General features: G+C 44.5%; 1 protein-coding gene across 7 annotated transcripts in view; it reads right to left on the bottom strand.

Annotated features, from left to right (window-relative positions):
- Nucleotides 1–12,004, bottom strand: part of PPP1R9A (protein phosphatase 1 regulatory subunit 9A) — a 135,167-nt gene extending 123,163 nt beyond the window's left edge. For 3 of the 7 annotated variants that reach the window (XM_039549906.1, XM_039549905.1, XM_039549902.1), the window contains exons 1-2: nucleotides 11,378–11,549; nucleotides 8,569–10,257 (exon numbers count right to left, since the gene is read on the bottom strand). In XM_039549906.1, the coding sequence (XP_039405840.1) occupies nucleotides 8,569–10,032 (1,464 nt within the window). In that variant the 5' untranslated portion in view covers nucleotides 10,033–10,257; nucleotides 11,378–11,549. Of the gene's footprint in view, nucleotides 1–8,568; nucleotides 10,258–10,919; nucleotides 10,941–11,377; nucleotides 11,550–11,752 lie in introns of those variants that run through there. The other 4 variants (XM_039549908.1, XM_039549907.1, XM_039549903.1 and 1 more) reach the window with 3 other exon arrangements.
- Nucleotides 12,005–13,920: the final 1,916 nt, after the last annotated feature.

The raw sequence follows: 13,920 nt of genomic DNA on the forward strand, positions 1-13,920 counted from the left end.
TAAATCCATCTACATGTATTCCATTTGCCTCTCTGCCTTTGATTTTTTTAAAAGTGTTTTCTATTGCTTTGCTATGGGAAAAAAAAAATTAATGATTTCCAGGCAGCCAGAACCACCTTTTTTCTACTTTCTGAAAAACAGCTATTAAATTTGCTCTTCTGCAGTTAAATACCATCTCTATTTTGGTAGTGCTCTTTTAGTTTTGAAATATTTGCTACAAGATTTTCTAAAATAGAGCTTCTTTGACCCAGCCCCACACAAACCTGAGCACTAGGAACCTGTAGGTTTCTTCTTCACTATAGGAATTTCCACAATAAACTGGGGGTGTTACCTCTGATCATAACTTCATACTCACTTCATAACACCCAGCTTCCTTTTTGTATAATTTTTAGTAGATGAATAGCTTTTTACTACTTGTACTATTTTCCTTTACAAGGTCAAACTCAGCTTGACTTCTGGCAACTTAGTCACATTTAAGACTTCTGAACTCTATGACATTCTTCATTTTTTCAACAACCACTTATGCCACTCCTTCCAAGTTCTTGGCTAACTTATGATGTTCTCTTTGGCTGACTTTTCTTCTGATTAGGCCTGCAATCATTCTGCTTGTATAGTCTGCTTTTTCTTGGGATGAAAATCCTACGCACTTTTTCTAATTCTGAATCAAAGAGCTCCCTTTGCTCTTTGGTTCAGCTAATTTCAAACCATTTCCCTACAGTTTCTCAGTCTGCATTTTTGAAATTCAAAACCTTTTATTGGAAACCCTTTTCAATCTAAACCACATAAACCTCTGATGCAAATTATTTAATCCAAATTCTGTTTCTAGAAACAGTCCTTCTAGAATGGCCTCAATGCTTACAAAACCCAGTTTTAAGACAACATTATTTCTTTTGAGTTCAAGAACTACATGTGTGAACATTGCATCCAGGAATTACTGACCCCTAGAATTAGTAGTGAAATTATGATTTATATAAAAGTTAAAAACTCTACTGCATATTGTAGCAGGGAAATAACTTTATTCCACTTACTGTATGCCAATAATGCCATGATACTTAATACAAGAAAACTCTTTTGCACCTGAAATTGTGTGCAAAAGACTCATCGGTGAAGGCATAAAATTCCACAGCAATAATGAGATATCTTTGTTCACCACAGTGACTGAATCAAAACAGTAACTTCTGAAATGCTTTATCCCTTCACTATTCTTTATCCGAGTGCATCCAGTCTTTGAATCCTTAATATTTACTTTTAATTCCTTTCCTTGACAAAGACATATAAATGGTTTTGCCTTTCATAAAACAACCTTTCATAAGAGCATATTACTAGAGCAAATAAGAGTTTTTTACACAGCTATTACTTTTTACAAATGATCAAATTTAGCAGGACAATCCTTGCAGTACAACACATTTTATGATTAAAGTCAGTAGAATTCCCCATACTTGACAACACCTGGAAAAAAAGTAAAAGTTCATTCCATGCAGCAGAATAGACATGTTCCAAGCTACTCAGGCAATAGCTGTGCATGCCAAACTACTTCACACATCGAGATGAATGAAATTAATTACCAGCTTGCTGCCCATTTTAGAAAATTTGAATATGAGCATAAAAGTTCAGTGATATATTCAACACTACAGGAGTCAGAAGCTAAGCCTACCTAATACTTAGTTTCATGCTTTAGCCAAAACTATCCTCCACTCCTTTGTAAACAAAGCATAAACTGTGGCATCCCATCCTTACGGGGAAGGAAGCACCCAAGATTCATAGATACTCATGGTCAAAAGGAACAACAAATGTCATAGGGTCCACAAAAGCTTACAGAATTTTATTAGTAAATTAAGCACTTGGCATAGATGTTGGTATGTTAGCCCCTAATCTCTTAGTAATAGCATACAGCAATGGATTTTGAACAAAGTGGGGAGGGTGAATGGAGAAAAAGAGAGAGGAAAAAGGAGATGGCTTAAAGAGGGGGAGAGAGAGAAAGGAAAAGAGGTCACCAGTCCTGTCTCCAGTGTCAGTACAGCTGATGAAGTGTCCAGGGCCCTGGGGGTGCACATGCCCGGGCTTTGTGGGAGTAACTTTTCGTAGATAAGTGTTCCTCACCCTGGAGATGCATTTCTCACTTCCTATGCCAGTTAGTTATGGGCAGTCTGGTCTTCTCAAGCTTTCTGGAAATGGGTTGGAGAGCTTTATGGGTCTTTGGTGGTCTTTATGACCACCAAATGATGACCAGTCTTGATGACTGGGTTGGCCTTTACTCAACATTCCAGGCCTCATTCCTGCACACTTGTGCTGTATGGTGTTGTGCTTATCTCCAGGAGCCCAAACAAGAACATTAGTCTCAGCAAAGTGCTGACCTTCCTCTGTGTGGCCCCTTCTTCAGAAACATCCTGATCTTTCTGACAGAATGTTATTACCAACAATCCTTGGTTGGCTCCACAGCTATCTGGCTATTGGTGTTTGAGAATATATATTAGTTCTTTTATCTTCTAGGCTTCTACCTGGACACAGGAGCTGAAGTAGTGAACCAAATTTAAGGAAAACAAAATATTCTTTAGTGATTTCAGAAAGAGCTATGCATCTTTTTTTAATCTGTAAGCTTTCCTAATTAACCTGTTCAAAAGTGGATGAATTTCTCAGATTCTGTAACCATTTCAAATCTAACATAGCCTCAGCATCTTTCTGCAACTCCTGTCTTCCATACTGGCCTTAAACAACAAGTGTCCTAACATGCACTGTGACTATTTATAGAACCACAGGCTCACTGGGGGTGGGAAATGTGGAGATCATCTATATGCAACTCTGTATTCATTTAAGTAAAACACACATAGAAGTGGTGGCAAGCTTGGACTGTACAGTGCTTGTGGATGGGTAACCTTCTCTTATGATTCCTATGACCCAAAATAGTTTATCAACACTTTAACAACAGGTAAATACAATACTGAACATTTAATCAGGCAAAGAAATACTTCTTTTTTTACAGTAAGACTTGAACATGTTTTCAGCATACTTTATTTTGACGGCTACTAGATAAAGAACAATTATATTTTAGATTAAATATTTCCAATGTAACTAGTGCCAGATTGTTTCAGATTCTTCCTCTGCCACTGTTTACATTCCTGAATACATTTTGTCAGGGAAACCCCTGGTCTCAGTACAGGCTAGGAGAATGAAGAGATCAAGAGGAGCCCTCCCAAGAAGGACTTGGAGGTGCTGGCGGATGAGAGGCTGGACATGACCCGGCCATGTGCACTCACACCGCAGAGAGCCAAACGTGTCCCGGGCTGCATCCAAGGCAGCAGGGCGAGGGAGGGGATTCTGCCCCTTTGCTCTGCTCTAGTGAGACCCACCTGGAATACTGCATCCAGCTCTGGGGTGCCAGCACAGGAAGGACATGGACCTGTCAGAGTGAGTACAGAGCAGGGCCATTAAGTTGATTAGAGTGATGGAGCACCTTTCCTATGAGGAAAGGCAGAGATAATTGGGATTGTTCAGCCTGGAAAAGGGAAGGTTTTAGGGTGACCTAACTGCAGCCTTTCAGTACCTGACAGGAGCCTACAAGAAAGACAGAGCAAGATACTTTACAAGGGCATGGTGACAGGACAGGAGAGAATGGCTTCAAACTGAAAGAGGGTAAGTTTAAATTACATATTAGGAAAAGATTCTTTACTGTGATGGTGGTGAGACACTGGAACGTGTTGCCCAGAGAAGCTGTGGATACCCCATCCCTGGAAATACTCAAGGCCAGATTGGATGGAATTGAGCAACCTGATCTAGTAGAAGGGGTCCCTGCCCATGGCAGGGGGTTTGGAACTAAATGATCTTTCAGGTCCCCTCAGAAATGAGGAATAACTGAAATAAAGACTCATTCCTTTAACTGATTTTTAGAAGAAGTTTGTAAAAAATGTAGTTCATAAAAAAATTTCAAAGCAACTGTTAAATACAAACTTCAGTCGTGTTCTATGCTAAACTACAGTCAAAGCACTTGTAAATTGTCTTCAGAGGTGAGAGAGAGAGTACAAGTTCCAATTCCTGAAGATCATTTGAACAAGACATGATCTTGCAAACTGAAGTGTATATATGAAGTGTATATACTGAAGTGTTGTGGGGTATAAAATGCAGTCATGCTGCATGACAAAAGAGAGGAAGCACAATAGGAAGCACGGGCACCAGCGATTACATTTCCTTCATGTGGAATTAGCTGAAGGATGGAAGTGCAATTTGCTATATACCTTCATGTTACCCTCTCTCCCACCTACCCCCAAAACTCAAGAGAGGTCTGCAGAGATGTCCCCTCACCACCGCACCCTAAGGAAGCTTTACAGAATGCTGAAAACTGCGGCAGCAGCTTGGGCCAAACCCCTCGCAGCACCACACGTCCCCTGCTGTCTGCCATACGGTCTGATCACACAATACCCAACCCCTCGACTGGTAGGACAGTCAGTGGAGCAGAAGGTTGAAAAAGGAGGCTCAGCATGAGACACAAATTGCTGCTAACAGCTTTAAATGGTTTAACGTGTACCTGGTGCCAGAAATCAGGCACTAACTGAAGATGCAGCCATCAGCTATCAGAACAGAAGAAACTCTGGACTTGGAAAGAGAAAAGGGGAATGTTACTCTTCATCCTAATTCTACCCAGGATGAAGGAAGCATGCCTCAAAACTGGACTTATGATTTGGACAAGCAATACATTTCCATTTGCTAGGGTGTGGAAAGCCACGAGCTAATGAATTCTGCACTACAGGCAAACCTCGTCCAATTAGCCCGCCGTGTTTGGGAAGCAGTATATAACCAAACCCTCAGGAAACCCTGAAAAACCCAATGAAAGACCAATAAATCAGTGAGTTGATGGGCTAGGGGGTGTTGTTTTGTTTCTTTGGTAGAAAAGTATCCCTGTAAAAACCAGGGTATGTTTTTCCTTATCCCATTTACTTAACTTTTTCACCTCATACATTTGCCCTGGAGAGCTTCAGTTCTATCCCTGAGCACAAACACACCACCTCAACACAAGAGCAGGCCAGTGCTGATAAAGGTCTCTACATCACTACATAAACAGTCATATGAACAGCTACAGAAATGTTTACATCCCTTGTTTAGCACAATGTACTCCTGTCCACTGCCACTCTTGGGCCCTTTTGGACTACTTTTTATTGAACAGCACCAAGCTGATTTAAGCTCCCACAGACACACACAACTGCTCACATCAGCAATACCACACTCCAAATACCTAGAAACTCTCCAAGCCTGCAGTGGCCTCTGGGCAGCCACCTGCTACTAAAGAGACTTTCAAGAGAGATGAAATCACCAAATATATCCCATAATCCTAGAGCAGAGCAAATGGCCCATGGAGCATAGGATCTGTGATAGCAAAATTACAGACTGTAACACAGTAGAATTTCCTGCACGCACTGACTTGAGTCTTCCTCTTTATAATGAGTTTCTCAATAACTGAGTCTTTTTCCTGCTTGGGAGACAAGCAGAATTCACTCTTTATCAGTTTGGTAAGATTTTATTTATTTACCCTTCTGCCTATACTTCATTGCTTCTCTTAGTCCTCAGCATTTCCCTTAAAGGGACAAGAAAGTCCCTTACATGTCTGCCTATAGAAATCACATAGAAAAATAGCCCAAAGATGTTTACCTAAATCTGTTGAGATCTTCAGGTATCAACTTTATGGCAGTAACTACCCACTGATTCCACAGGTTACGCATTCAAATGCCGATTTTGTAAACTATAGAGCTCTCCTGTAGGAGGAGAGTGAAGGTACAATACTGAAATCAGCACTAAACATCTACAGTTCGGGTTGGACTTTGCACACCACTATCTAGCAGAATAGTTAAGTATAAATTGCATCACTTTCATAAAGACAGATCAGCTTCCAACAGTTCAGAAAATACTCCTAATACTACTTTGTATTTTCCTCTCACTCACAGTCATGCCATGCATGAGATGATGTTCAGCTAAGTATTAATGAAACCAGTCATGCCCACTAACACACAAAATTGTGTGGAACAGAAAAATTTTTAAATAGTTGCTGTCTCTTCAGTCAGAAACAACATCCCCGTATAACAGATAGGCACAGGGAGTGCCTGGGTGAGTTCATCTGCTAGCACTGTGTGAGGGGACAGAACACAAGTCCCCTTTGCTGCCTGCACTGCTCACTGATAGCTGTGCTGTGTAGAAACCTCCTGCCAGAGCCAGTTCCCAGCCTCCCAGCAGCGTCCCAGCCTCCCAGCAGCGTGCCCCACCGGCAGCACTGCTGGAGGAGTGCAGGAGCCCAGAGACTCGAGAGCCACAAGGACCCACCAGGGGATTCTCCAGCTGCCCCTCCTGAGTCCCTGCCTGCACCAGCACGGCCGGGCACTGACCTGATGCCACTGGCAGCCTGCCCTGGCTTACACAGCTTCACACTGCCGAGGGAATTACAGAGCATTGCGGAGAAAAGGGAGGAGGGCTCGAGAGGCAGCTTTTAATTTTCCACAACTTTTGCTGCAGTTCCTCCTGCTAGGGCCAGCCTTCCACATGGTCTCACTTCTGCTTTCCCACATGACTAACAGATTGCATGCACTGGAGGCACCCAGGACAAAAAGCAGGGGATCTCCCAAACCTCCCAATCCCTCCTACATTGTTCTCTCCCAGCACAGCTTTTATTCTGTTTTCTTCCTATCTACAATAAAGATGCTAGAATAATTAAAGCAATGATTCCTTTACTTTGGATAAGCTTGTTAAGAGTACTTTATGCTTAAAACCATGACAAATGTACTCTTTTTATTATTTACAAAAATGACTTCTAGAGCATTTTCCTGACAGACTGTTATTATTACTGTACAATATGTAATCTGAAATGAACATAGCATGAAAAACTTGAGCTCAATAGCATGAAAAAATACAAATAATTGAGAAAATACTCTTAGAGCACTTGGCATGACAGCATGATTCAGACAGACAACAGCAGTATGCTGAAGTAAGAATGTTACCATTAGCTCTTTCAGAAACAGCAGAAAAGTCTGACCATTTCAAGAAAAAATCAGTGGAGTCACTTTCTGGATTCCCATCTGTTGGAAACATCATAAACAACTGGTATATCTTTCAGAAGAGAGAACTTGTCTGTTAGTACAGCTTGAGCAGGAAAGAAGTGGAAGGGACAACTTCCTCTGCAATCAAAGTTTTCCCTACTTCACCTCCCCCCAAAAATTCAAGAAAACCAGGCTACTTTAATTATTGGAATAATCAACAGGGAACAAAAATACTTAGAATTTTTTGTTCATGATGCAAGCCTGAATAAAACACTAACAAAACAAAATTAAAAGAAAAATCCATTATCTTGTCTTGGAATATTTTCTTTCAGTGTAAAAAATGCTCTTTTCAAAGCATGAAGAAAGACGATTCTTATCCCTCCACCCCATGATAAACAGATATGAAATCTGCTTGCTTTATTCAGATGAAAACTTCATAATACAGTATACATCCTTCCTTACTTTAAAACACAGGCAGTGTGAATGCAGATTTTGTAAATCACATTACTTTGAATTTAACACTGGAACTTCTGTTCATTGATTTAGTAATTTGCATTTCTAAAATCACACAATGAAAACAGTCAACTTCAATTACATTTTTAATTTCAAAATGTTTACATTTCAAGTACTCCGTGATATATTTCTGTTTCAAGAAGCTGTTTCTGCAAAAACTGCTATGGCTTTGAATTGTCCATTAGAGACGTGGCACCTCCAGTCAGGGTCAAACCACCACACACATGCACTAAACCCAACTTAGAAGTAAAATAATTTTATATTTAACCCTGAGACTCAGCAGTGAAAAGCTGGTACAACAAAATGTAACAAGTCATTGACTAGTTATTCCTTCTTGAACTGAAAAGTACTGGAAACAACATTCTTAGTGGTAATTCCAAGGTACTTAAACCATAACAACTCTGCAAAAGCCACACCCTTCACTAGGTATTTCAGTCAACCAACTTCACCCTTCTGTAGCACTAAGATACACTCTCTCTATAGACATTTAAAACTTTAAAGCATTTATGTAAGTGACAGTGCTACTAGAAAATATGTGGAATATTAACAGCCCTCTACTACAGAATCACACTGTACTTCAGGACACAGTCTTTAAGTACAGGGTACTTTAAGAATCTGCTTGCTGAGAGCTGAGGAAAAGCCATTCAATCTAAAGAAGCTGTGACTTCAAATGAAATGAAACGAGCAGCACAAAAGCAACCAAATACCCACACTGACATTTCACAACGTGGTTACTGTTCAGTCACAGAAGTCAAAATATGCATGTTAAAATTCTCGAACTTCAAAAGCCCAGCTGTCATTCTCAAATTCTGCTGGTTTAGTCAGCCACCAAGAACTCTAGGAAATGACACGAGCTCATCAGAGCTCACCTGCCTTACTTCATTTAAGATTATGTTCACTGGCTGACTGCAATAAAAACATGCATCAAAAGATGCTCTGATATCTTTTTAGAGGTAAGATCAAATGTCAAAATCTCCTTCAAATAAAGCTGCATTTGAAAACAAACCAAACTGCAAAAAAAAGGGAACATAAGAAACTTTACCTTAATTGGAGCCCGGCTAAACTGTATTTTTCTGTTGGCTGGGATTTCATCTTCATCTGGCAATCCATTAATTTCAGAATATTCCATATCAGGTTCATAACAGTTATTTTCATCACTGTCATCCAGATCATCCTGTTCTGTACCTGTCTCTCCCCAGTCAGAATTATATCTGGATCGTACCCGATACACATTGTAATCAGAGTGCATGTACACATGGGAACTCTGAAAATTATTCACATCTTCAGGCACATCTTTTTCACTTGCCTCATCATAATGGGACTCAGTAGCATCTGAAATTGCATCTGTGGCAAAATCACCACCGGAAGCTACATTTCTTGCTAACTCTGCAGCTTCAGGTCCATCAAAGCTACCTTCTGTATGTTCTGACCATTCCTTTTGTTGCACCAAAACTCCTGTCTCTGTTTTTGACTTACTCCTAGTACAGCTGTCCACAGATCTTTCGCTGTCAAGCACGCCAACCAAATCCTGTTGACCTGTTGCAGGACTCTCAACAGAATCAGCAATTGTCTCTGTGCTCTTTTTTATTTCTTCAGTTGTTTTTGACCCTGCCGAAGTGCCTGTGGACACCTTCTGTCTCGGTGTTAAAGGCGTGTTAGTCTGCTGAGAGCTCTCAACAGCCATCACACCTGTACTCTGTTTGGCTGGGGGAGACCATGTGCTGGTCTCTTTCAAAGGACTGAAACCCTCAAGGTTTGCAACTGGGGAGGAGATATTTGTGACAGTAGATGAGAGGTTTAGCGGATAGTGACCAGTTACAGAGTACTCTTCACTGTTTTCTGACTTTTCTACGATTACACTGTGTGAGTCAGTGTTTTCAAACACTGCGCTGAGCTGACTCACAGTTGGAGAGACAGTCTCTGTCCTTGGGCTAAGACTGTCCAGTGAATCAGTGCTGCCTCTGTGAGACTTAGAGCTACACCACTCATCCGGAAGTTCATTAGAAATTATTTTCTCTTTCTTTGGGGAATAGCGATTTGAATGTCCTGTTTCATGAGCATTTCGCTCAAACATCTTCCGAGTTTCAGTAAACTTGGAATAGGAAGGACCATCATGGATAGTGTCAAATCTACTAATCCTTTCAGAGACGGACGATTCCAACTTTACGATTGAACCATCTGCTTTTTCTACAAATTCTTTGGGCCTAATTCGTCTTTGAGGGGATGGAGGGCCACCCTTTCCCCTGGTTTTAGGGGCAACTCCAGCACTTTCAGTGGGCTCCATGCCCATCTGCATAAATAAGTTCTTGATCCTGTTGACATTTGAGCCATATTTCCTTCCCCTGCTCTGTGAGGCCTCTCCTTCCTCTTTCGCTTTTTGGTCTCCATCTGATTTCGGTTTGTCAAAGGTGCTTTTCAGCGCCTGAAACTCAGTTCTGTAAGCATTTCTGTGAGGAGAGGCACTTCGGAGGGTTGATCTTTCTCCTGAAGACTCTGTTTTCATCATGTTTACTTCAGGTGCGTGAAACCTGCTTGCATAGTTTCTGTGGTACTGCTCTCAGTAGCTTGTCACAGCAGAGATTCTGCTTGAGGAGTGTTTTTCCTCAGGGGCTAGTGCCCTTCAGCAGGGCCATACTTGACAGGAGATCTGGAGGCAAATGTCTAAATGCACGCAGTCAATTTTGACAAAGCAGCATGACTGAGGACTCTCAAGAACAAGGGCTGATTTTACCTGCAATAGAAAGAAGGGTTTTCTGAAACCATGTCAGGTACTTTAAATCCATCACAATTTCCATTTACCATTTTCTGACATGTTTACAAAATCTAGTAAAAAAAAAAAAAAATACAAACCAACACTGCACAGACATGTGAAAACTCGCCATTACAAACTTTTTCTGATTGACTTGCATAATTTACAATCTATAACATCACTGCATAGCAAAAGAACAGATAATCATATCTTTCCATTCACAAGTATAGTATCATGGCACAAATATGCATGCAAAGGAAAGGTAATGTGACATGAAATATGAGGCACTGCAAGACAATCCTTGCTCTCTCAGACAAACGTAATGGTAGCAATACTATCAAAGATAATATGCTTAGAAAGGCAAATTAAACATCAGCTCGAGGGAATACAAAAAACTGCACCCGAAGCTAGTATCTTCAGCTGACCGAGTAAAGGAAGTGAAATCCCGTTAGAGAAAGTTGCCCCTTGTCACGGGCAGCGGTTTTATCGTCTGCAAAATCCTGGAGGCACCAACGAGAAGATGCAGAAACGGAGCCAGGGGCTGGACCGCTCCCACGCCCCGGCCCCAGGGGCTCATCCCCGGCTCCCGCAACCCAGCGAAGGGTACCACGGGGATCTCCCCAGCCAAGCCCCTCTCCGTTCACCTCCGTTCCCGCTCCCCAGCGCTCGCCCTGCTGCGCCGCTGCCGCCGAGGCGGGGACGCCTCACTCTGGCCGCTGCACACATGGTGCCGGTACCGGGAGCCCGCGGCCGCCGAGCCGAGAGCGACGCGCCCGTCCCCGAGCACCTCCCGCTCCGCTCCCGCCGATCGCCACGGGCGACTGGAAAGGCCACACGGCAGAGGCTCTCGGCGAGCCGTGCAGATCTCGCAGAAGGCAATAAACTCAACCCGAGAGGGCAGCGCTGGAGCCCCCGCGGCGCTCCTCCTCGGGCGGCCGTGCCGCCCCGGCGGGCTGGAGCCGCGGGGCCTCGGGCGGCAGCACCTTGCGGCGGGGCAGTGCCCGGGCAGGCGCCCGCCGTCCCCGCGAAACAAAAGCCCGGTGCCAGCGCTGCTCCCTGCGGAGCCCGGCGCCTCCGCCGCCCAGCGCGCACGCCGCCTTACCCAGCCGACAGCCGCGACGGGCTCCCCCGGCCGCCCGACTCAGCGCTGCCCCCGCGCCTCCTCTGCGCAGAGCGGCCGCTGCCGCCGCCCGCCTGACAGGAGGCAGCAGCCGCCGCGTCGCCTCAACGCCATTGCACGCAGCGGCGGCGGCGGCGGCAGCGGGGGCACGGACACGGCTCCGCGCGCACACCCGCGGCGGCGGCGCGGGGGAAGATGAGGCGCCGTGGCCGCCGCGGCCGCGCTCCCGCCTGCGCCCGCCCCTCCGCCGCCGCACGGCCGCCGCGCCCCCGCCGCGGGACGCGCCCCGAGCTGCCGCCGCCGCCCGCCGCGGGGCCGCCCGCCGCCGCCGCCGCCTGCGGGTGACAGGTGCCTCACCTCCTCGGCGAGCCGCAGTGGTTCGCTCCGCTGGCGGGGCGGGGGAGGTGGCCAGCCCGCTGCAGTCCGGCCCCGGGCGGTGACTGCCGAGAGGCGGAGGACGGGCTCGGCCGCGGCCACAGCCACGCTCCCAGCGCCGAGTCCCGCTGGCTGCCCCCGGCCCGGTTTATCCGCTTCTTCCCTCCCCGGGAACGTTCGATCCAGCCTGATCCCCGCGGACCGGGCCCGCCCGGCTCCCGCCCGTTTCGGAGGAGGCAGCGTGCCCGCCCCCGCCCGGGAGGGCAGCGTCCCGGGTCCTGGGAAAGCCCCCGCTGCTTCCCGCTGCGGGAAACCCGTGGGGTGCGGGTGGCACCGGGCGCACGGAGAACTCCCTACAGTTCCTAGAGCGGCAGCCAGCGTGTTCCGTCCCTCGCTGTTGATCCACTCACCCAGGCTGTCCGAGCGAGGGACGTGATGGTGACCAACCCCGGGAAACCGCTCACATCTCCGTGGGCATGGCTTGTTCTGGCAGCTGCTGACAGGGACGGAGGATCACCCTTGGAGCACAACCGCAACCACAACCACAATGCCTTTGTTGTTTATTAGCTGGCCGAGTTCACCACAAAAATGTTTTGTCTTTATACCGCGAATAAGAAAACTTAATTGCGGAACATGAAATCTCTAGGTAATTTGTAAAATGGGTAATCCAGGCAGGTAATGACTGTTAATCTCATAGCAACTCGTAAGCAAAGTTCGTTAAACTAACTGCCTAAATATCCAGAAAATGGCCTGGGGATGTACACTGCAAAGTCTGAAAACTAATTATTATGTACAAAGAAGCAAGACAGTGGTGACTGAAAATAAAGATATGAGGTATATAGATCCACAAACTTAATTCATTAGTTTTAATGTGACTGAAGCATGGGTACTATATACCACTGAATGTTCACAGGTGTCAATCTCTAGCTAATTTGTACCAAGGGGTTGCAGCACAAAACTGTTTGCCTCAATAAAGTTTAAATAACCAGCATGTTAATATTGACGGGCAGACAACAAATCTTACAAGATAGATTGAAAACCAGCATTTTGATAAATACATACGCAATAGGCCAGGAACAGAAGTGGAGGCATTTCAGTATTTTCCCCATTGCTGGCAGTAGCCTGTCCTGGCGCACGGCACGGCCCCCGCTCCGGCTCTTGCTGCCTGCGGACAGAGGCACGGGAGGACCTGGGGGATCCTCGACGCCCTGCAGACTGCTGAGCAAGGCCATGCCAAAGCACTCTCTAACACAGCAGGGAGAAAAGGAGATCGCATGAGATATGTAATGAACCGAGATAGGAGCCCCAGAGCTTCCAAAGCAGTCACAGAAAGCTCCCATGACCGTGTTCCAAAGCAGAAGAATGAAGGAAATACTTTTTGACAGCTGCTTGCGATAAGAAGTCCTACAGGTGATTTGCTGCTCAAGGACTGAAAATACTGCAACAAACAGGACATCACCTATTAAATTCTAAACATCAGATATGACAACAAATCTGAGGCCCAGCCTCTCTGTCAAGTGTCTTTCTATTGGCATGATTTTTTAGACATGAAGCTGTAGGAACACTTAGAGAGCCGCTTGACTTTTGGGGATAAAAATGTATTAACAGAACTTCAGGTGTCATTGAAGAAGAAAAATAGAGACATAAAGCAGAAATTTAAAGATTTCATTTACCTTGTGATTTTTGGCTAAGAATTTGGTGTGGTTGAAGAGCTTAGTATGTACCAGATACATATCCTTAAGAATTTTATAATTACCACGCACAAACAAAAAAAAAAGGGACACAAGCAAACATTTAAAAGTCAATGAAACAATTGAGACAATCTTAAAGAGATTAATTCACATCTAATTATGTAAAGATAATCAGGAGAGTATCCACTACCTTATTTGCATAAGTGAAGCTACAAATATCTTTAAATTAATTTTCTAACCAAAGTTGTGCAAACAAGATGGTCACTTCTTACCCATAATATACATGTTAAACAATGTACCTAAGAGAACAGCTGTCTTATTTCATGGCAGAATAGTGCAAACTACCTCTATTTTATACTTTAGTACGAAGTAAGGAAAACTCACTGATGCTGATAGAAGCAGTGCACATTAAATCTCAAGTTTTCCACAATGAGAGACAATATATCACATTTATATTTT

This window comes from Corvus cornix, chromosome 2 (genome assembly GCF_000738735.6).
Source record: "Corvus cornix cornix isolate S_Up_H32 chromosome 2, ASM73873v5, whole genome shotgun sequence".
In the NCBI taxonomy this organism is placed as follows: Eukaryota; Metazoa; Chordata; class Aves; order Passeriformes; family Corvidae; genus Corvus; species Corvus cornix.